The sequence below is a fragment of the Podarcis melisellensis genome (assembly GCF_964234715.1).
Source record: "Podarcis melisellensis genome assembly, chromosome: 17".
Taxonomy (NCBI): domain Eukaryota; kingdom Metazoa; phylum Chordata; class Lepidosauria; order Squamata; family Lacertidae; genus Podarcis; species Podarcis melisellensis.
In genome coordinates this window covers 2325784-2349366 of record NC_138534.1, presented here as the reverse complement: position 1 = coordinate 2349366, position 23583 = coordinate 2325784, and the positions used below count along the sequence as shown (strand labels likewise).

The window sequence follows — 23583 nt, the reverse complement described above, 5'->3', positions numbered from 1 at the left end:
TTGGCATCAAAGCCCACCAGAATCCTCCACCAGACTCTGTCTCCATTACTCATTGATTTATAGCAAGGGGTTCCAATCTTGGTGCAGTGTGTGTGTGTGTGTGTGTGTGTGCGCACACACACACACACACACACACACACTGTGAGTGTACCTCCTGGTACTGATTATGGGTTAGCTGGGCCCTGAGTCATTGCAAAACCCCACTCACCTCCCTAGCCTGAGAATTTGGCTCCCTCTGAGCTCTGTTTTCCTCTCTTGCCATTTTTTTACTGTTTAACCATGACTGGTATGTGTGTATGTGTGTGCACATTGTTTAAGAAAAGGGTGGGGAGAGGCAGATCTTGGGCTTCATTAAAAAAGCAGTGGAATGCAGCTACATCTGACTCCTGGGGCAAAGTCCAACAGGTAGCTAAACACAATTTTGTTGTGAGAACTTTCTGATAGATTACTCCACATGTTGCTGTGCACCCATTTAAAGCACACAAACACCCTGAATCCTGGGAACTGTTGTATACCCATCACAGAGCTACAATTCCCAGCACCCTTAAGAAACTATTGTTCACCAGATTTTTCTTTGTTTCTTGGGGGGGGGGAGGGTTATATGCTTTGAATGTATAATATGCAGGCTGTCAGTGTCATTTACCTGTTGCACTTTGGAACCCCACATATTCTGGAACATCTAATTTTTTATCTTCTCCCCTCTTGCTAGAAAGAAATGCAGCCTTGCTAAAGAAACACTGGAAATATATAAACTTATGCAGAGGCTGTGCCTGAGCTACCACTGAGAGAAAGCTATGGGGGAAGTTGTCAACTCCATAGATCAGTGTTTCCCAACCTTTTTTGGGCAAAGGCACACTTGTTTGATGAAAAAAATATCGAGGCACACCACCATTACAGCCCCGTGACGTCAGCGCGCAGCGTCACGCCGGGAGGGACGCACGAAAGTGTAACTTTCAATTTTTTCCCTCCCCCTTGCCGGGGAACCTCCAAGCTTTGGGGGGTGGGGGGGAGGAGGCAGCAAAGCGAGGGACTGAGGGACCCTAACCCTAACCCTAACCCTCACCGATCACCCGGGAAAGCATGCGAACGAGGAGCCCCCGTGTCCTGCTCCCGGCAGCGGACGGCACAAAGCGAGGAGGCCTGGACAAGGCAGCACGCTCCCCGCTCTCGCTGCATCGGGGCTTTTCTCCTCCAGGCCGCTTTCGAAGTCCCCTTCTCCGCTCCCAAGAGCCGGAGCCGCTGCTTCCAGGCCCTGTCCGAGCCCCGACTTGTGGCCTCACTTCGAGGAGCGCCTGTTGCTGGGGACGGGGCTGCATCCCCCTCAGCCGCCGCCTCACTTCCTTCCAGGAGACCCGACGGCTCCCCCTCTCCCGCTCGCCCTCCTGCGCCCGCAGCAGACCGAGACCTCCCTGCCCCCGCCCGGCTCGGCCCTACCTGGGCGCCTCCAAGCCCGGCCGGCTCCGCGTCGCGCTCCACGCCGGGCTGCTGCGCGGGGGCGCGCGGCGGCCCGGCTGAGCACGCCCCGGAGCCGCCGCGCCGTCGCTCGCGAGTCCCTCCGAGAGCCCGCGGGACTGACTCCGGAGTCGCGAGGCGGCGCGTCGCCCAGGGAAGGGGCGGCTTCCCACAAGCACGACGACCAAAAAGAGCCCAGCAGAGCGCGCGCCCCGGAGGACTTGGGGGGGTCTGTAGGGCATCAGTGGCCCCCAGAATTCTGCCCGCCCCTCGCCCCATCTGATCCAGATTTACCCTCTGGGGAGAGCGAGCCCCGGCCCAGCAGGGGGCGCCCTCGCTCCGTCCTCCGGGAAGCAAACGCCCTTGCTCGCCTCCCTCCAGGCAACATCTCGCGGCACACCAGGCAACATCTCGCGGCACACTAGTGTGCCGCGGAACACCGGTTGGGAAACACTGCCATAGATGACTCTGGGGTTGTGGTGCTCATCTCACTTTCAGTCCGAGGGAGCTGGTGTTTGTCCGCAGACAGCTTTCTGGGTCATGTAGCCAGCAGGACTAAACCGCTTCTGGTGCAACAGAACACTGTGACAAGTGCCAGAGCACACAGAAACGCCATTTACCTTCCCGCGTAGTGGTACCTATTTATCTACTTGCACTGGTGTGCTTTTGTACTGCTGGGTTGGCAGGAGCTGGGACAGAGCAATGAGAGCTCATCCTGTCGCAGGGATTCAAACCGCTGACCTTCTGATCAGCAAGCCCAAGGGGCTCAGTGGTGTAGACCACAGCACCACCCGCATCCCTACCATAAATAATAATTTATATATAGTATTCAATATATGACCCCCTGCAATCTGAATTGCTGCACTCCACCCCGAAGTACATGGTGAAAACCAAGCCATAGTGATTACTGGGCCCATGGATCTTCAAAATACTGTGAGGCAGAGTTTTTAAATTATTATTATTATTATTATTATTATTATTATTATTATTATTATTATTTTGCAAGATGATCAAGGGTCTGGAAACCAAGCCTTATGCAGAATGGTCGAAGGAGTTGGGTATGTTTAGCCTGGAAAATATATGATAGCCACCTTCAAATATCAAAAGGGCTATCACACAGAAGATGTTTTCTCCTGCTCTGGAGGGTGGGACTCAAACCAGTGGATTTGAGTTACAAGAAAGGAGATTCTGACTAAACAGCAGGAAGAACTTGGAGGTTTTTAAGCAGAGGTTGGATGGTCATCTGTCATGGATGCTTCAGTTAAGATTCCTGTATTGCCGGGGGCTGGACTAGATGACCCTCAGGGTCCCTTCCAACTCTACACTTTCATGATTCTTAGAGGATTATTTGTAACAGGAAAACTGATTTGCAGGGTTATTTAAAAAAAACAAAACCTTGAGGTGTATTGGTGTGACTTGCTGCACTTTGCTTGCTCTGAGTTGCCGGCTGTGAGGCCAGTTCAGTTCGTGTGCTGCCAATGGTTTGTGCAAGCCTGCCTCTGAGAAGGGGCCCTAAGATAAGTGGCCCTGAGCTTGCAGGCACCATTGAGAACAGGAGGGTTATTGGTGAGCTTCTACTGCATTTCCGTGAATTGGAGCTGGGCACTTGTACCCCCACCCCACCCCTGGGTGATTAGCGAAATAGAGTTGCCATTTGGATTTCCCATCTCAAGCAACAAAATGTCTGGCTCCACCTGCAGCCTCTCATGCCACAGCCCAAATTGCTTGCAATTTAGACCTGTGTGTTCATTTTCAGTGACTCTCCCAAACCATACTGTATTCTGCAGAGTATCCAGTGATGTCAAATGCTGTGCAAAAATAAACTATAGATCTTTTAAATTGTTATTTTTAAGCTGAGCTCATTCATTAAGCATGCCCAGGGACCCCTCAGCATGGCAAAGCCACCTTCTCTTTGCCAACAGGCCCTGCAGAATGCTAGTCTTGCTTCGGTTATCTCTGTTGGTGAAGCTCCTGTCCTATGTGCACATCCCTTTGGGGATGCAGGGCAAACTGTATGAAGGAGCTGGATAAATTTTCCAGTTCTTCCAGTAGTGTGAACTACAAAGGCAGAAGACTCTCACTGGCTCTCTTAGCATGCTCTTCCTTAGTGATGCACTAAAAAAAGCTGGTTCAGCTTGTCATTCAGGTCTGCATTTGTCTGGGAGATTGCGTTTTCCCTGATGCTTCTTGGTGCTGCTGCACGAAAGCAGGGAACGCTGAGTGGGCTTTGATCCTGCTGTCTCCCTTGGGGATGGAGGGGAACATCTGTCTGGCTGCATTGACAAATCTGGGGGATCAAACAGGCAGCTTCAAATGGTTTCTCTTCTTGCCTACCTTATTTGATAGCAAAGGAACCAGAAGTCTTTGATTCTAGCAAAACTATGTTAGTTCTAATAAAGATTGCAATACCCAACCTGGTTCCACTGTGTTTGCGCACTTCATCAGATCAGCTCACCAGTGGGGGGGGGGGGCTCCCCTGTGGATGAGACAAAGACTGCCAGCCCCCCCCCCCTAATCCCACATGCATTTCAAAAACCATATTTTCTGTCTTGGTTGGCATCCTTGCAGAATTCATGTGTTAGCTGGCTTATTCCGTTATCCTGCTATTGAATTATTTCCAAAGTAGAACTTGGTATATGCAAACCTCCATTCATTTAAATGTTAATATGGTATGGGGGTGGGTTGCTGATCCTATTTATATTGTTCCCCTCTTTAACCTTCCTTCCTTGAATTGAATTTTAGTTTTGAAGGCTTCATGGGACAGGAGCCTATATTTTTCTTATGCTATAAAAACTACATAAATGTAATCTCTGTGTGTGTGTGTGTGTGCGCGTGCGTGCGCGCAATATTATTATATTAGAAGTTAATAGGGAGCTGTCTTATATCACAGCAGACCACTGGCCCTTCTAACACAATGTTGTTTATGTCAACAATTCCTAAACTCTTTCCCCCACAAACCACTTGCAAATTTATGAGGATTCTGACAAACCTCTTTGTTGTTTTTCTTCCTGCTGCAGCAAATGTATTGCACTGTGCTAGATGCTGCATGGTTTTTACATGTATTTTTACAGGCACACCACAGACCACCTGAATGAAACTCATGGACCACCAATGGTCTGTGGACCAGCCTGAGAACCTCTACACTGACCGGTAGTAGCTCTCCAGAGGTTCAGATGGAAGTCTTTCCCAGCCATACCTGAAGATGTCCCAGGTCGAACCTGGGGCATTCTGCATGCACTGCCACTAAGCTGTGACCAAGGGAAGCCTGCTATCTGAGGGGGGCAAAACCCCTAACTGACAGTTCTCCTGTCTATTTTGTATTGGCCCAAAGACATAGAATCATAGAATCATAGAGTTGGAAGAGACCACAAGGGCCATCGAGTCCAACCCCCTGCCAAGCAGGAAACACAATCAGAGCACTCCTGACATATGGTTGTCAAGCCTCTGCTTAAAGACCTCCAAAGAAGGAGACTCCACCACACTCCTTGGCAGCAAATTCCACGGTCGAACAGCTCTTACTGTCAGGAAGTTCTTCCTAATGTTTAGGTGGAATCTTCTTTCTTGTAGTTTGGATCCATTGCTCCGTGTCCGCTTCTCTGGAGCAGCAGAAAACAACCTTTATCCCTCCTCTATGTGACATCCTTTTATATATTTGACCATGGCTATCATATCACCCCTTAACCTCCTCTTCTCCAGGCTAAACATGCCCAGCTCCCTTAGCCGTTCCTCATAAGGCATCGTTTCCAGGCCTTTGACCATTTTGGTTGCCCTCCTCTGGACACGTTCCAGTTTGTCAGTGTCCTTCTTGAACTGTGGTGCCCAGAACTAGACACAGTACTCCAGGTGAGGTCTGACCAGAGCAGAATACAGTGGCACTATCACTTCCCTTGATCTAGATGCTATACTCCTATTGATGCAGCCCAGAATTGCATTGGCTTTTTTAGCTGCCGCGTCACACTGTTGGCTCATTTCAAGTTTGTGGTCAACCAAGACTCCTAGATCCTTTTCACATGTACTGCTCTCAAGCCAGGTGTCACCCATCTTGTATTTGTGCCTCTCATTTTTTTTTGCCCAAGTGCAATACTTTACATTTCTCCCTGTTAAAATTCATCTTGTTTGTTTTGGCCCAGTTCTCTAATCTGTCAAGGTCGTTGTGAAGTGTGATCCTGTCCTCTGGGGTGTTAGCCACCCCTCCCAGTTTGGTGTCATCTGCAAATTTGATCAGGATGCCCTTGAGTCCATCATCCAAGTCGTTGATAAAGATGTTGAATAAGACCGGGCCCAAGACAGAACCCTGTGACATAAAACTTCCTACCTTCCCTTCCTACCTGGTGGAGGAAGCCTCATGTTCTTCCCACCCACCCCACCGAGTGTAAGGGCAAACACACCCTTGAAATGCCCCTGGAGAAGAAAGCTGTGCAGGGGGCAGAGGAGGATTTAGGCTGGGGAGAAGAGTTGAAAGAATGCATTCCTGCTCTTTGCTGCTCAGCTCTTGCTGATACCCCCAGGAAGCAGCTTTTCTTCTCTCTCTCTCTTGGGGTAGTGTTACCTATATTTGTGTGCATGCACACAGGACAGTTAAGCCTATGAGTTGGTGCCGGGAAGCTCAAATCTCACTTCAGCTGCAACCTAACTAGGTCCTGTGAGGTAAATAACGATTCTCTCAGTCTTGAGTTTCCATCTTTGTTACTGGCCTATATTACAAGTATGTTGGAGAGGATGTCTGTGACAAATGTATGTGAAGAACTTTGGACACCTGAAAGTTGCTGTATAAATGCTAAGTTATGAATTTATCTACCTATTCCTTTAAGTCTGCAATAAAGGTGTTATACATCTCAGCATTGTCTGAAAATTATTTATTGGCCTTTAGTTCTGCATCTATCATATGGGTGTTGCTGTGGAAATGGAAGGGGCACAACACACTAAACATACTCAGAACAAGGCCACTGCCCTGCCTTGTGTGAAAGGGACTAATGTGGCTCACAGCCACGTCCGCCCCATTTTTACAGACTGCCTCCTCTCCTCCATACTTAACTGTGTGCAGTACTGTATCCAAATGGTGGCCAAGCGCCACAGTCGCCTTTGACTGGACTTCACCGTCCAGGGGCCTCTACCTTTTTACCTAGTGCTCACATAAACTGGTGCTGAAAAGGCCTTCACGGATTATGAAGTGCATTGCGACGGGCAATGCAAACCTATATATGTCTATTCGTGAGTAAGCGCCGTTGCTTTCCGGGGCGCTTCTTCCCAAATAAAGGGGGTCTATCGCTGTGCCTTTGCAACTCGCGTCCTGCTGGAAGCGAGGGGCTCCGACTGCATCAGGGCTGCGTTTCAGCGCCTGGGGCGTCCATTTAGGGGGGCAGGTCTAAAATTGCGCGATCATCTAAGACTGCGAAGCCTCACATGCCACCAGCCCCGTGGCAAAGAACCGAGCTGCTTCCTGAAGGCGCCGCGCGCGGGGCGGAGGCGCCCGGGGAAACTTGCTTGCCCGGAGCGCCCCAGCCGAACTCCGCGCAACCTCCCCCCCCTCCCGGGGGCAGCGGGAGCCCTTCCCGGCCGCTCGGGCCTCCTGCAGCGGCGGCGGGCCGGGCTGGGGTCGGCCAGGCCGGGACGCGCGGCGGCCGCCCTCCGGCTTCGCCCCTCCCGCGGGGCTGGAGCTCGCCCTGGGCTCGCCGGGCGGCGCGCTCGCTCGCTCGCTCGCTGGCTGGCTGGCTGGCTGGCTCGCAGTGCGCAGTGCCTCTGCAGCGGCGGCGGCGGCGGCGGCGGCTCGTGGTCGCGCTCTTTCCGCGGGGCTCCCGCCGGAGGATGGTGTCCGTAGCCCGGCAGCCCTCGGCGGGCCGCGGGGCGGGTCCGTAGCTGGTGCGGGGTGGTGCCCTCTGCCGCGATCGGGAGCCGGAGGCGGCGGGCGGCGGGCGCCGCGCCAAGCGCCCGCGCGCCCCTCTTCCTCTCGCTCTCCATGGACGGGGGAGCGGGGGGCGGCCCGGGGGCGCCGGGCGCCGAGAGCCCCAACCGGGCCGTGGAGTACCTGCTGGAGCTCAACAACATCATCGAGAACCAGCAGAAGCTGCTGGAGACGCAGCGGCGCCGGATCGAGGAGCTGGAGGGGCAGCTGGAGCAGCTGAGCCAGGAGAACCGGGACCTGCGCGACGGCGAGAGGGACCGAGAGCGGCACCGCGACCGCGAGCGCGACGGGCAGTACCACCCCAAGGAGAGAGAGAGCCACTACCAGAACCGCGCCGAGCGCGAGAGCCAGTACCAGAGCCGAGCGGACCGGGACGGGCAGAACCCCTATCCGAACCGGGACAAGGAGCGCGAGCTACAGCACTATGGAAACCGGGACGGCGGGCAGTACCCGAACCGGGAGAGCCACTACCGGGAAGCCTGCCAGCTGCACCGAGAGCGGCCCCCGCAGTGCCACCCCGCGCGCGAGAAGGAGCACGAGTACCCCCGGCCCCCCCGGGAGCGGGAGAGGGGGCAGCTGAGCCGGGGGGCCTCGCGGAGCTCCAGCCCGGGAGCCGGAGGGGGGCACAGCACCAGCGCCAGCACCAGCCCGGCCACCACGCTGCAGAGAAAGTAAGGAGCTGCTCGGGCCCCGGCAGCCCCGCCGGCCCCCAGGGCCACTCTCATTGCACAAGCAGCCGCTTGGGGAGGCCATAGGAATTGGGGGGTGCCGGGCAAGCAGTCATGGAGGCCGGCTCCCTTTATTGCATTGCAGGGGGTCCTGGGGTGCATTTTTGCTTTTTAGGAGTGTGAAGTGTGGTGGTTTGGGGAGCATAGATATGTCCTGGGACTGCCCTCCTGAAACCGCTCTGCATTTCTCTGCTGCCTCTGATCTAAGCCTCGTGAGTCTTGTTGCAGTCACAGTTATTTCCCAACACCACCACATGCATCCCTTGCTAGCCCGGCAGTGTCCATCCTTAGAGTCAGGTCTCATTCACCCTCCTTCTTGAACACTGGACTCTGTCTGGGATCGCTCTCCCCTGCTTAGCCTGTCTGGAATACCCATCAGTGCATTCCAGCAGAACCATGGGTGTAGCCGAGGGGAGCTGGGGTTTCTGCTCCCCCCAACAAAAGCCTGCCCTGTAAGAAGAATCCTAGCTACGCCCATGACTAGAACCTGCTGACCCTATACTTGAGCTGGGTTTCTTCCCTTCCTGTTTTACACCAGCCTCAGTTTCTTTGCTCCTTGCCAGCTTTTCCTTATTCCAGAATTCACCTCTCTGTACAGAGCAATACTGCTGTGTGCTACTGCCAGTAGATTTGCTGTGTTACTCTCACCTGCCACCCTGGGTCATTTTCCTTCCACCATTATTTAGGAGAATTGCTTTCCAGTTGCTCTGCAGGGGGGAGGGGTCTTATAACTGCAATGGACTGCTGAATGTGCTCTCCTGCCAGTCCGGCATCTTTCTCACTCTGTAATATACCAAATGGCTCTCCTCACCCCACTTTTTGGGGATTTAACTGTGCAGTGGATCCTAACTTAATCTCCTTGAAAAACTGGTTCTTTTGTATTAGTGCTCCTAGATGATTCCCTCCACATATTTCAGGACTCCCACCATTGCAAACACAAATCCAGGGCTAAAGTCCTACTTATATTTATTTGTGTAACTGCCCCCCCCTCCCCAGCAACCTTCTGAATCCTAAGGTGAATTTTCTCTGTCCTGTGTAAGGGAAAAGAGCTGCCTCTGAAAGTGACAGGATTTTTCTGTTAATCCCAATAGCCAGTCTCTAACAGAGGGTCCCTTTAGTGGTTTGGCGTGATGTTAGGCAGGGCCTTTGGCTTCTGCTTAATAGGGATGTGCATGCGGTGTACATACACTAGGGATGGGGAACTTGAAACCCTTGAGATGCCCAGTCCCCATGCCAGAGTTCAGAATCGGTGGAAGTTGGAGTCTAGCAACATCTGGGGGGCACAGGTTTCCCCATCCCTGATACACACACACATGTATAAAAGCCCCCTTCCCTCTGAGTAATCCCTAAGAACCAGCCCACTGGCATAGTTTTCACTAGTGGGGTGGTTGACAGGAAAGAGCTGCTGCTTAGGACAGGGACTGGATCCTCCCAGCCCCCAGATCTTGCTGAAATGTGGCTTAAGGGTTACATCCCCAAAAGTAGTGTTGCTACCGAGTGTACCATTGCTATGATGAGCGGTGAGGGTCTGAACTGATGCTTGAGGGATGTGCATGTGTGGGTGTGAAATGATTTTGCATGGGTTGCCCAGTGTTATGTACTGAGTATTGAGTTCAGGGACTGAGAAAAGAATATTGGGGGGATGAGGTACCTGCTGATTTGTGGAGTGTGTAGGAACCATGCCTTCTAAGTGCCTAGGGGAGAAAGAGTAGGATTAAATGACTTGGAGTGACAAATATAGGAACCAGGACTGCTGGGTTCCTGGTACATCAACTCTGGAAGAGAACAGGATTCGTGTCCCCCTGCCCCCTTGGCTCACATCACCTTCTTGCTCCAAGAATAGGGAGCTGGTGGTTCTCTCTGTGTTACTGGAGTTCAACTCCCCTCCCCAGCCAGCATGGCCAATTGTCAGGAATGATGGGGGAGTCAAAAAAATCTATGGCGAGCCACGGATTGCCCATCCCTGTTCCAGATGCACTCGGTAAGAACCATGTTGAAATAATTGCACACTTGGCACCTGGGGCTTAAATGTTTCCATCTGCTCCTCAGTGGTAAAGCACATTCTTTGTGTGCAGTCAGAGGACCCCAGGCACAACCTTTGGCAGGTCCAGGTCAGGCTGGGAAAGACCCCTTGGTGGAAACCTCCAGGGAGCTGCAGCTAGTCGGGGTCTGAGCTGGATAGACCAATGACAGTTTCCCACGTTAGCTTACAAAAATGCATGTCGTAATATATTTGATACTCTGTATGGTGTTATAAGACTCTTTCTTGTCAACAGTCCTTACAATTGCCATGTAAGGTAGGTCAGAAGTATTTTTCATGTACTGAAGGCTTGGGGGGAAGGGAGATTGAGAGAACTGACTTTCCTAAGGAGCCTGCAAAACAGGCGAGATTTGAAGCCGGCATTTCTCCACCCTTTGAACATTGGTGCAGGAGTTGTTCTGAAGCAGACTGTTTGAAGAGGCACACCTGTTTATTTCAGCCCTCAGGCCCATGTCCTCTTTGCTAAGGCTCCCCCTCCTCTCTCCCCCTCCCCACATTGTTACTAGTGCATCTGATCTCCTCCTGCTTTGATGCTGATGCCTTCTGTTTGGGGGGATATGGGGGTGTTGAACTAAATCACTGTACCTGGGAAGTTGATCTCCAGGACAGGATATGTTCTAGTTGCCCACGAGTTGTGGCTGAAGAGATTAGGATGCAGTTAGCCCTGAGAGCTTTGGGATCTGCTTTGGAACTGGCAGCAGGAGAGGCTGTGTGGGGTGGGAATTGACGAATCCAGCCGTGTGTTCTTTCTCTCTCCCTCCTCATCCCCGCCTCCTTCTCCTGGATAGAAATTAGCAAAGTGGTTTGATGCTGCAAATGACTTAAAACCAGCACAAATGTGTCTTGCCATTCCCGCCCACTCGCTACCGACACCAGGGAGGCGGTTTTTGAGAGCCTGGAGAGGTGGGTGGGTTCTCTGAGCCTCTTCTCCGTGCTGGTAAAAAAACCAGAAGTGGCTAGAGGCACCTGCTCTGGCCTACAGCCTTTACTCTGTTTTTTGCATTTGAGCTGGAAACTGAGCACCGCTCCCTTCACGCCCCTGCCTCTAAGGTCGCTAGTAGCTGGAGCTGGTGCAGCATAGTGGCTGAGTAGGATGTGTGATCTGTGTATCCAAAAGCCTTTAATTCAGTTCTCATCGCTGAGTGGTCTTAAGCAAACTGTCATACCTCAGCCCTCCCTCTGTAATACGGGGATGATATTAACACTGGCCTACCTTAACAAGGTTGTTGTACAGAGTAGTGAGAGATGGTGTGCAAATGCTTTGATCACTCAACAAAGCAGTATAGGAATATACTTCTTTCCTGGCACTTGGAAGAGAGCAGTGGTCTTCCAATGCCGCCCATTTGTCAGCCCCAGAAGATGGTGGCAGCCCAGCCAATTTTTTCACCTCTTCCACCTGAGGGAGATTGGAAGGGAATGTATTTTCCCATCAGTCCATCGCGGTTTGCTGCATGGGATGAAAACATGTGGTTGTTGAAAGCTTCTCTGGGATTGATTTTTCTCACTCCACTGCCAGCCATCAATTGGAAAAACGGTTGCGGTCCACTCTGGAGGCAATTGTAAGTCTGTGCTTGGGAAGCCAGGGAACTAACTGTTCTCGATATAAAGTCTGCCCTGCTTGTTTCTTAGCATAGGTGCATAAGCAGAGCTACAAAAGCCGTTTGTCTCATACTGTGAGACAGAAATGTCTAGGCATGTGAGTAAAAGCGAGAAGGGAGCAATAGCTAGCCTGCCCAATGGCCCCTCCCAATTGTGTGCATGGCTCATCAGATATTTCTGGGGAATGCTGAAGAGTATGTTTGCATTACGCAATTCTGGTGAGCTGCAGAACCACTAGCCCCAGAGTCAGTGCTGTGAGAGAGGCAGGGAGAGTTAGGAATGATTTAAGGCCAGATTTTCTGGGAGACTCTGGCCAGATCTCAGGCAAGGAGCCTACAGTTCTGGCTAGTGCTGCAGCTATGTTGATCTGCGTCAGTCTGTGGGATCTGCTCTGCACTCCCAACCACAGGTGCAGCAGGCTTCTGGCCAAAACTGGATGTTGGTAGCAGGTTGATGCTCTTCCTTGCACATCTCCCTTGTTCCCTTTCTTCTGTCCCTCTAGGCGAGAAGACAGTGTTGTGATGCAGACAAGATCATTCATTGATATTAGGATTGCAACTAATGTAATCAAGGTGGCACCCTGACTTGCAGCATTCCTACAAATCAAGGTTAGGAACTGGTTGTCACATGATTGCCGTTCCTGTGAGGACCACCATGTGGCCAGCCAGACATATTTAAGTCTCAACAACAGGCTGGTGTGTAGGACCAGCTGCAGGTTGCTAAGAAAAGGGACAAGTTTCATATTGCACTAAATGTATTCCTGTTGCCAAGAGTGGCAGCCGTTCATTTAATGCCCTCTCTCCTCTGTACTGCATCTTTTTAAAATAACAATAATAACTTTTTATTTGATTTCCAATATTTGCCCAATATTACCACACTTTTGCCAATTATACAGATTTGAATCAAAATAATTCAATTAATTCAAAATTTATACAATTTAATAAAAGTAGTTTCCCGCACTCCTTGATCAATGTTTTTGTCCAGTTCTTATATTGCTGCAGTTCATATTTTTCATTAACTTCTAATTACATTTCAGTTGGTATATTAATCATTAAGATAACGGCTGCATTTTTAACGATTACTATTCGTGTTATTATCTAACTTTTCATAGGATTTCAAATGAGGTGCTCTAATTATTTTCCTTTTCTCTGCGTGTGTCAGCCTCAATATGTCCAGTTATGAAGTCCTTGGCCTTTGCTGCCCTCCAACTGCTGTTGTCTCTCATCTTAACTGGGGTGCGGCTATAATCCTGGAGAACTCTCAAAATATTATTTCACTAGCTCCCTCCCATTGTGCTCTCATCTTGCTCGGTGTTTTCGGACAGCAACATACTCCAACAGTCCACCTTTCTCACTACTCAGTCTCGAAGTTTCTACAGCCTGAGAAAGAGGGATCCAACTTCTGCCACAGGGGATCTTGGAGTACTTCATTTTAATTAATAACCACCAACGTCTCTGTGCCTCACGTGTTTGCGGCCCCAAATTCCTTTCATCTTTACAACTGCATTTTGGCCAAAGTTCACTTGAACTTTCACTCTCTTCTCTGTTGTTTTTAAGGGGGGGTGGTAGAGAAGGTATCCACTCTAATTTCCCAAGATAATCCATTCCAGCATTCCTTCCATCTCTTTAAACCACACACAACTAACTGTTCTTTTAATCACAAGTTTTATTCCATACTGCAAACCAACCTCATTTTACATCTTTAAAATTTTGCGTTTGGAGAAGTTTGCCAAATAATTAATAAAGAAGCTCAAAGTAAACAGGAAACCAGAGGCTCCCCTCTCCGCCATCCACCGCCCACACCGAATAAAATCTTTTATCAGTTCCAAAGCTCAGATCAATGCAGCTGGATAATTCCGCAGTTCTGATGACAATATCTTCTCTTGGAGTGTGTCTGACTTTGTAGCCAATTAGAAATGCAATTAACAGGAGAACCTCTGCTTTTTAATGCCGGCGTAGGAGGGTTTCACCAGGCAAAGTGCTTTTTGCACTCAGTGCCTCCCTGCCCCCTGCATTACATGCCAGAACGAGAGCCAGGTACTGAGACTGTGAGTGAAGCCTGCTCCACCCTTCCCTGGGAGGAATGTCCAAAAATGATTTACCCTCTATCATTCTTGTTTTCCTTCGCCTTTGATCCCTGCGGTGTCGTGGGGGGCTGCCTACATTAAGGCAGATAGGCACCAGAAACCCCTTTGTGCTGTATCCAGGGGAACTTACCCATCTCCTGACAACATTATGTTCTGTATATCCCCAGCTCTTGCCGATAGCAAACTATGACACTGAAGGGAGGAAGAAACAGGGATATCATAGACATGAGTAAGTGCTATATCATAGAAAAAGTGGATGTGTAGTGGCTGCTTTTGGCAGCAGTCACACATGTAGCGTAATATCTAATGTGGCCTTAGGTGAGATCATGTCCCAGAAACCAATTGTAACATTAGGGAGGAATCTAGATTGTACTCTTACTTCATGCAGGGAGCCACATATATCAGAAGCAGTGTAAAAAACTGCACTTTTGTGCAGCTTCCGGAGAGGTAAGCACTGCTTGAATGCTACTGCTCTAGTGTACTCTGTCAGAATGATGTTCTGTCTGTTCTTCCTGAGAGATAGAGTCAGCCCTGTCGGCATCCATGGAAATATGCCACAGGTAACATTAACAACCCTCCCAGGCCTAGCAGCACTGTGTTCTGAGGGATCCAGGTAGAGGCTTCAGTGGTGTTTGCCAGGCCAAGAAGACCTTACAGAATGCCCCTTCCCCCCTTCCTCTGTCCCCCTTCCCCAGCCATCACCATCATTGATTGCATTTCTATCCCACTCTTTTCTCCAGGGAGCTCAAAGTGGTGTAGATGGTTCTCCCCCTCCTCATTTAATCCCCACAACAACCCTGTGAGGTAGGCTAGGTTGAGATACAATGACTGGCCCAAGGTCACCCAGTGAACTTCATGGTTGAGGGGGGATTTGAACTCTTGTATTTCCCAGGTCCTAGTTCTAACCACTATACCACCCTTTCTATCAATAATTAATTTCTAAAAGTTCTGTGCCGGTTCAGTTTCCTAGATCAAGGAGGAAGAAAACAGGTGAATGTTGCTGAGTGTCCCCATGACTATACTCCTCAGCATGTAAATTCTGTGGCCTTTCTTAGTTATCTGCACAAGGGTCCTAACTAGCAGCAGACCTAGGGGCTATTTCACACATGCATGTTCACCCAGAGGTGACTGGAGCATCAAGTGATGCTTTGCATGAATGAGGAAGCACAGACCAGACCCACAGAAAGAGCCATCCGCACACCTTGGAATGACCTTAAGCATAGTGCTTGTCTCTGGAGCCTTCTGGCTCATACTTGCAGATATGGGTGTGCTTTTTAGTTGGTAGGATCCTGCTGGGGTGGAGGAACTTTTCTCTTTGGCTCTTGGGGAGTTATCATTGCCTTCGCTTGTTGCAGAACTGTGGCAGGATAGTGCTTCACATACATTTCCCCAGTGTTCTTACTGCCACTTGTCTCACAAACACAGACTCCAGTAGCTGCACATCAAAGCTTCCTCTAGGGCATTGGTGTCGGGTTGCAGTGTAGGTCATTTCACCCTGTGCTGCAGCTCTGTGCATGAAGGCAGTGTTGCACACTCTTGGGAGCTTGCTCAGCAGCTGTTCCCCCAGCTGTCTCTCCAGCAAGCAGCTGCTTTCTGCATCTTAATAAAACAATACATCTCTTTGCAAACAGCCCCACCCTTTCCCAAACCACTTGGAGAGAGTGCCTGCTTCTTTTAAAAACTTGTCTGTAGGTTTACCTGGATATAAGTCCTACTGGTTTACTCCTGAGTAAGGAAGCGAAGCATGCATTGGAAATCATCTGAAAGAGAAAACCAGCCCTAAGGAGCTGTTTAGGAAGACTGGAGAAGAAATGTGGGTTGTCTCAAATTTGGGCCTCTTTTTTTAACACTTGAAATTATTCCAAGAGGGGGAAGCGGTGAGAGGAAAAGTCTGAGATTGAAGCTGTGTGGCAGGCAAAGAGGATGATTACTGTGTGATGATAAGGGTTTGGGGCTTTTAAGTTGTACACAGGATCTTCATTTGAGTCAGGGCGCGCAGCCAAACTGTTTTCAGCAACAGGGCAGCCTTTGCAAATTGGGTGCCCTTCAGATGATTTGGACGACAACTACCATCATCCCATCAGTTACTAATGGCTCTCTTTGTACAGCCCCAATGGGAAGACCCTTGAGGGGAAAGATTTGGTACTCTCCAGTTGGGGCAACTGCTAGCATTAGAAGTTCTTATGTCCTGAGAGATAAATTACAAGGCCTAGTTCTCATTGAGGTGGTGAACCTATTGGGACTGTCTCACTTCAGACTGTTGGTGTGGACTTGCATGATGGAATGACCCTCCACCCACACAGAAATTCTATTTATAAAATAAATCTGTCAAGGAGAAGGCTTCTAAGCTAGCTTTCGCTTTGACGTGCCTGTTTTCTACGTGGAGGGATTTTTCAAAAATGACAAATAAATATGGAGCAGCATTTTATCAGTCCAGTTCAGCAGTCTAAAGTGGTACAGCCCAGACATTGATTTACCACTCCTAAGCTTAACTCTCTCCAACACTTAGCAGTAAGGATGTTCATTAAATTGTAAGTTTTCATATTTCATTTCAGGCAACAGTCCTCTTCTTTCTTCAGACATTCAGAAAGGTGCTTTCACTGAAAGCTTAACAATATATACATATATTTAATAGAAAAAACTACTCTTGTGTAAGTTATTTTTACACTTCTTACAGGATTTGTAACACGGGTCATTTGCAAGAGGGTCCACAACTAGTCCAGGGGGGGGGGGGGTTGACAATATTTTTTCTGCTCATCAGGTGAGGTTCACTCATGAGCAGACTGTTAAAAGGGACAAGAGTAATTGCCTTAGCATTGACGAGGTTTACAATATGATCCTAAGTGTGTTTTCTCAGAAGTCATCAGTAGGACTTGAAGTGCAGCCAAGTGTGTAGGTTTTGGTTAATATTTGTATGTAAAAGTTACTTTTAAGGATTTTATTTCTTTGCCCCATCAGCCCTGAAATCCATTCCCAGAGTGTTTCATCTAGGCAACATCCCAGTGCTGATGGCAAGTTCTCTTCTTGTACCTTTCAGAGCTTATCAAGACTTCCTTTCGGGCTACATTTCTAAGCACAGGTCCAACCCTTTTAAGCTCTATGTTTGAGCCCCCCACACCTGGCACTTTCCCCGAGGAAACCTGTATTTTACCACTGAATTGGAGCAAACAGCATTTCATGGAAAACCCAATTGCTGTTTGCTCTGATTCAGCAGTAAAACATAAGTTTTCCCAGGGGGAAAGCTCTGGGACAAAAACAAAAAACAAAACCACATGCTGGGACATGGAGCTTTAAAGTGCGAACTTATGCCTGGAAAGCATGGTGCAAAAGGAAGTCTTGATGAGTCCTCATACACAAACTGGGTATCAGCCCTTAGTTATAAATAAGGTTAAAGAGGTTGACATGGTCTAAATTCCATTGAGTAAGTGGGGCTTACTTCAGGCACATGGGTATAGGATTGTAATCTAAATTGATCTCTGCTTTTATGCTGTGAACTGCCCTGAATACTACAAATGAAGAGTGGATTACAATAATAATAATGATGATGATAATGATGATGATGATAATAATAATAATAATAATAATAATAATAATAATAATAATAATAATAATATATTGCATTGCCACTGAGCCAGATGAATAATCTGGGCTGCTGGAACCTCGCTGGCCTGGTTATCACTGCGGTGGTAAATCTGTGTCTGTGCTGAACCACTTTAGACTGCAGCTGGAGGCTCACTTAGTGGGATGGCCAATCGCCTCTGCAGCACCTGCTGCTCTTTCTCCAGGCCAAGGTCTCTTGCCAGCCCTGATTACAGGATCTTCCCTTGGAAGAATCCCCCCACAACACTCCAAAGAAAGCACAGACTTTGCCTCATCACCAAAGGCAAACATGAAATTATATGTTTTGTTAATAAAGCATAAGTAAACTAAGTAGGCATAGAATTAGACACAGAAAATAATATGCAACAAATTTATCACATTTATATTTTCCTTGAAGGAAACCAAGGCAGTGCATATGCTTCCCTGCTCCCCATTTCATCCTCACAACTTTGTGAGGTAGGTTAGAGGATTAGCTGCCTATACACCAACATTTAAAGCACATGACTTACTTCAAAGAATCATGGGAACCAGTTTACCCCCAGAGCTACAATTCCCAGCACCCTCAATAATGTGCTTTGAATGTATGTTGTATATTCAGCCAGCATCACCCAGTGAGCATCACAGCTAAATGAAGATTTAAACCTTGGCCTCTCCAGACCTAAACCGACACCCTAAGCCACTACACTGCACCTCACTGACAGCTAGCTTATCTTAAATTCAATTGTATTTGTAAGTGGTAAACTTACCTTGGCCTCAAATGCCTTTGCTAAAGCCAAAGTTTGGGTTCCTGTTTGTAGAAGAGTTAGCCTGCAATGGATGTGGTCAGCTCCATCCTTATTTCAGACATTGTGATATATCGATATATCACAATGTTTAGCTGGTGATACAGTATATCACGATCTTGGGAACCAGATATCGCCTGGCCCTATGGAAGAGGACCATGGCTGCTGATCCCACTGCTGAGTTTGTCATACCCACTGCCACTGTTCCCTGATCTCCGTGTGCTAAGTGGGTTGTGGAATGTATAAAAAGAGCCTATTTGTGTCTACAACTGTATGTGTACAGAGCCTGCGTGTAGGGAAACCTGTGACCCTCCAGCCACCATTGGACCTCACTGCCTCTCCGCTTCAGCCAGTGTGGCCAGTGCTGATGGGATGTTGGAAGCTGAGATCCAGCAACAACTGGAAGGCGACAGGCTTCCCATCACTGGGGTGCATCTTCCACACACTCAGGAAGTCTGATTGTGCGTAGATGTGTTGCAGGGCCTTTTATGCTGAAGATAATGGAGTTCAGGGATTGGTGGTAGCAGATGCACCAACGTCAGCGGCAAGATCAGTGAGCCTGGTTCCCCTGCCACATTTTGAGTGTATGCATCTGTGTGGGTGGGAAATGTCTGAAGAGTGCATCTTTTAATATATATATATATATTTCCATATGTAGTAATGTAAGGAAACAAGCTAACTAAGACTAAGGAGCTGGCTGGTGATGAAAACAACAGGTGTATGGGACTGAGGTGGCAGGAAGTAGTCATACTAGATTACAATGTCCGGTTTTGTTGAGGTCAGCATAGCATTCCAAACCCTGACTTCTGAGGGGAAATGTGGTAGGATTTGTTGGCAGTTTCCTGTATGCCACATGTGACATTGTCAAGGGTGGCTTCTCGGTTTGAAGGCACTCCTTACATGGGAAACGATGCAGGTAGACTGCTTGGACTTCCTCTGTGTCTGCCCACTAGGATGGGGAACTGGTGGCTTTCCAGATGTTGTTGCTCTCAAACTCCCAGCAGCCTCAGCCAGCATGGTCAGTCCTCAGGGATGGTGGGAGCTGTGGTCCAGCTTCAACTGGAGGGCCACAGATTCCTCATCCTTACAACTCATGCACTATCCAGGATGGAGTGTGTGTGTGCTTTTGTAGCTGTTGCTGGCCAACTGCTGTATCCCATTCCCCTCCCTTGCTGCTGCTATGTGGTAGCTTTTGAATTCTCCCTGTCATTTTCAATCAGAGTGTATCTCTGTTGCAGCTGGATGACTGGCTGCGATGGGGACAGTAAGGTTTGATTTGCAGCAGGGGAGTGCTGGGCCGCAGCGGGATGGGACTGCGATGCGGTTGGCGGAGCCCCTGGGGTATACAGAGAGCAATCAACACTGACATGAGCAACCTTATAATAGCACCAACTGGCACCCCTTGGCTCCCATACATTCAACCACTTATACAAGTTAGACTCCTGTTTTCATACCAAATACACACTGAGAATATGGGGGAAGCCCACCTTTTCTAAGAAGACAACCTGGCTGTGGCTGATGGGAGTTGCCTTTGCCATTTATATACACAAACTCACTGTCATGCTGCACTTATAAGGTCTACAGCTTTCATACTTGTTCCTGGGCTGAGCTTGCTGTTTACACTGCTAGGATCAGTTTCTCACTCAGAACACTGGAGATCTACCCTTCATGCACCCCGATTCATTCAGGCTTTATTGGCATAACTGAGACAAGGAAATCATAAAAGAGAAAAAAAAAACCCATCCATAAAACATTGGTAATCCAGACATTTTAAACACATAAAACATATAGAAGACTCAGTAGCCACTATTAAGTACAAGTAGTTTTAAAATTGCTTTAAAAATATTGGCTAAATATCCTGAAACAATTGCAGCAGTTTTGGGAATATGATCTCAACAGATATTGAATTACAAATTATTTGCAAGTAGATACTTTGAGCATCAAAGGTGTGAAGGAGCAGCCACTTCACAAGGCATGTTCTTAAGGATGTGTTACTGGGATCCAGTGTGCTAATCCTGATTTAGGGGGCCAGCTGGATTGGGAGCAACCTATTCAGGTGACTTTTCTCATTTAGGAGGTGCTGGGTCCAACCCTGACTCAGTTGGTGCACAGACTGGCAGCTTTGGGGACAGTGAATAAGGCTGTGACTTTTTAGGGAGGGTTTGACTATTGAACAGAGCTCCAGATTGGGCAGCTGGTTGACTGGCTCTGGGCACTATTTTTTTTTTAATCTACTCTATTATTTTTTTTAAGCAGCCAGTCCCCCTCTGTGACAGAGTTTGGAGGGTTGCCAGGAGACCCCAGTTTGCTGACACCAAGATGCTGCTGCTTGCTCCCTGGGGCTGTGGGAAATGTCATCAGTTCTGACCAGCCTGATGAGTGCAGCTCCAACAGCCTGTACGTTTATGTATGTGTGTATTTGTTGTTTGCGAGCAGCCAAAGCCAGAAAGTCTGCTGGCTCCATCTAGCACAGAGGGTTAATTTAGCCCTTGCATATTACATCTATATTTGTCTCTCCCCCCTGCCCCCAACTGCGAGATATTCCTCATCCTGCAATGAGAGCTTTGAGAGAAAAGGACTGTTATCACACAAGAGCCCTCATCTGCCACTTTCAGGAGCAAAAACATTTTGATCGGTCGATTTGAGTTTACCTATATGCTGCTTTTCCACAATTAGCTGTGCCCAAAGTGGCTTACAGCAAACATGCAAAACATTAGAAGACAAATATGCCATATACAGAGCATTTCGGTAAATTAAAAAATGACAAAAAGCAGCAATTTAACAAACAGCACAAATTCAATATTGCACACACACAAAACAATCTAAGTTTAAGTTTATGTACGAAGCTACTGTAAACAAGAGTTAACTGGCAATCAAGTTCCTGGTAGTGTTCTTCTTGCATTCCATGGAGCCTGGCTTAAATACATACAGCTGCTCCCATATCCTTACTCCAGAGGAGGCTGACAGCAGCAAAAGGCAAATGGTGAGGGTGGCAAAGGTGGTCAGTTTCCCCCCCAGCTTCCTGGAAGTACCAATTGCTGTTGCAGGTCTTAATGCCTTATTTTGTCTACCTGGGTGTTGCAATCCTCCCTGTGCTTAAGCATGAAGGAAGCAGCAGAGTCCCAGGGAAAGGAAGGAAGAACAGGAGCCTATATTTGGAGGGGGGGCAGGTGAGCCTTTATTTTTAGAGCCCATAACTGGCAATGCTGTGTTTTGTTTTCCTCCCCCGCTTCCTACACAGGGCACACTTTGTCAATTTTCTCCCTGACAGAGCCCCTAGCAGAGATCAGTGTCTGGCTGCATAATCAGCCTGTGGAGTGGAAGTGAACATGGCCCTTGGGGAACAGATAAGGCAGGCTGTAGCCTCGCGTGCCCTTTTTGGCACTGCTGCAGCATCCAGCAGATCATTGCAGCGCCAGGCCGGATCACTGGCTTCCCTGCCAGCACTCCCTTGTTCCTTAATGACATTTCCTACGCAGCTGCTCCCAAGGCAGATCTGGGTAAGGAGCTGCAGTTGAGTTCCCCTTGGTTAACAAGTTGGCGAGTTCTTTTTGCGTCCTTGTGGAGGCTGGAAGCCAGAAGCAGATGGTGCTGCTGGTATGTGTCAGGAGCGCAGGCCTTTGCTGGGTAGTTGAGGGGTGCAGCGAGAGCTTCTTCCCCTGCCACTCCAGCACCTGTTCCTAGGAAATCAGCCTCCTGTAACCCCGTCAGTTGGGTCCAGAGACTCAGCAGGAGCAGCTTAGTGGCTCTTTCCATAAACTAGATCTGTGTGTGGATAAGGAGCAAGAGGAAGGCTTGGTACCACTTGCTGATTTCCTGATTTGGGATTTGGAGTGTCCATTAATTTGCTCCAAATCCAGGAGGAAAGCCCCTGCTATTCAGTTGTTGTCTTAGAAATTATTCTGTTCCCAAAAGAAACTGGCACAATTGTTCTTAAACTGAAAACCATCTCTCTGCCCTGCTCCTTTCTCTGTGTCATATATGAGGGGTGAGCTTTCAGACATGCTGCCCCTCCTCTGCGCCATCTGATGTGCCGTCCTCCGTCAAGAGCTGCACCAGCCTGTTCTGCTGGCTCAAAATAAGCCAAGGGGAAAAGAAAATAGTAAATGTGCTGTTTTAAACTTCTGTGGCTTGCAAGTTGATTAATCAAACCATTTTTGTGTGTGCAAGTAATTTGTCGGGAACTCCATAGTAAGTGTGGTGAAAGACCTAAGGGAGCAGGAAGGGCCCCCTTAAACAGGGCTGTTCTTCTGCTTGCCAGTAGAAGCTCTTGCACCTTAGGCCAAGAGCAGAATATTCTCCAATCAAAGGACTGGGGGTGGAGAAAGACAGACAGACAGACAACTATGTCACGTGACTTGTTTTGGTTCTTCAAATGAATCTTCGGTTCAAACTCAAACCTGCAGTCAGACAGAGGGAAAGGAGCAAGTTAGATGGTAAGCAAGCGCCTCACTTTGCAGTGCAGCCAGCAAAGTCTTGTTTGGTTGGGCTGTTTTGCATTAGCCCAGGACTGCAAGTGAGAATCTCAGCTCCTGACGGGCTGCCTGCTAGCTCTTCTTCCTCCTCCTGCTTCTCTTGTGTGAAGCAAGCGTCAAGGAAGCCTCTGGGGCTGAAAGAAAACTGTCCTCCATCTGCTCAGAGGAACTGACTTGGCAGGGGCAGAGTGGATGGGGGCATTGTCTAGCTGCATCCCAAAGAAAGAGGAGACGGCCTGAGTTATCCCATGTCACACCAAAATACATCACCAAGGGCAACTGCTCCACAATAAGGAGTATAAACAAGCAAACAAATAAATTCCAGTAGTAGTCTTTTTCTTTACAGTCACTCATGTATTTGGTAGAAGCAACATCAACTCGTGAGTCAAAACCCAGATGCTGTTCTGCTACAATCAGCGTTTCTTCTCATAAAGGGGCTTAATCATTGAGCTGATAAGATAAAACAGAATTACAGTCAATCTCCATTGCCATACAGAATGGTTGAATTTCGGTGAGAAAGCATTCATTATAGATTACCTGTTGTTCTTTAGTTGTTTAGTCGTGTCCGACTCTTCGTGACCCCATGGACAAGAGCACGCCAGGCACTCCTGTCTTCCACTGCCTCCCGCAGTTTGGTCAAACTCATGCTGGTAGCTTTGAGAACACTGTCCAACCATCTCGTCCTCTGTCGTCCCCTTCTCCTTGTGCCCTCAATATTTCCCAGCATCCGGCCCTTTTCCAGGGAGTCTTCTCTTCTCATGAGGTGGCCAAAGTATTGGGGCCTCAGCTTCAGGATCTGTCCTTCCAGTGAGCACTTAGGGCTGATTTCCTTCAGAATGGAGAGGTTTGATTTTCTTGCAGTCCATGGGACTCTCAAGAGTCTCCTCCAGCACCAGAATTCAAAAGCATCAATTCTTC

General features: G+C 48.7%; 1 protein-coding gene across 4 annotated transcripts in view; it reads left to right on the top strand.

Annotated features, from left to right (window-relative positions):
• The first annotated feature begins 7377 nt into the window (after positions 1 to 7377).
• Positions 7378 to 23583, top strand: part of IQSEC2 (IQ motif and Sec7 domain ArfGEF 2) — a 176780-nt gene continuing 160574 nt past the window's right edge. For 2 of the 4 annotated variants that reach the window (XM_081895167.1, XM_081895166.1), the window contains exon 1: positions 7378 to 8025. In XM_081895167.1, the coding sequence (XP_081751293.1) occupies positions 7409 to 8025 (617 nt within the window). In that variant the 5' untranslated portion in view covers positions 7378 to 7408. The remainder of the gene's footprint in view (positions 8026 to 23583) is intronic. The other 2 variants (XM_081895174.1, XM_081895173.1) reach the window with 2 other exon arrangements.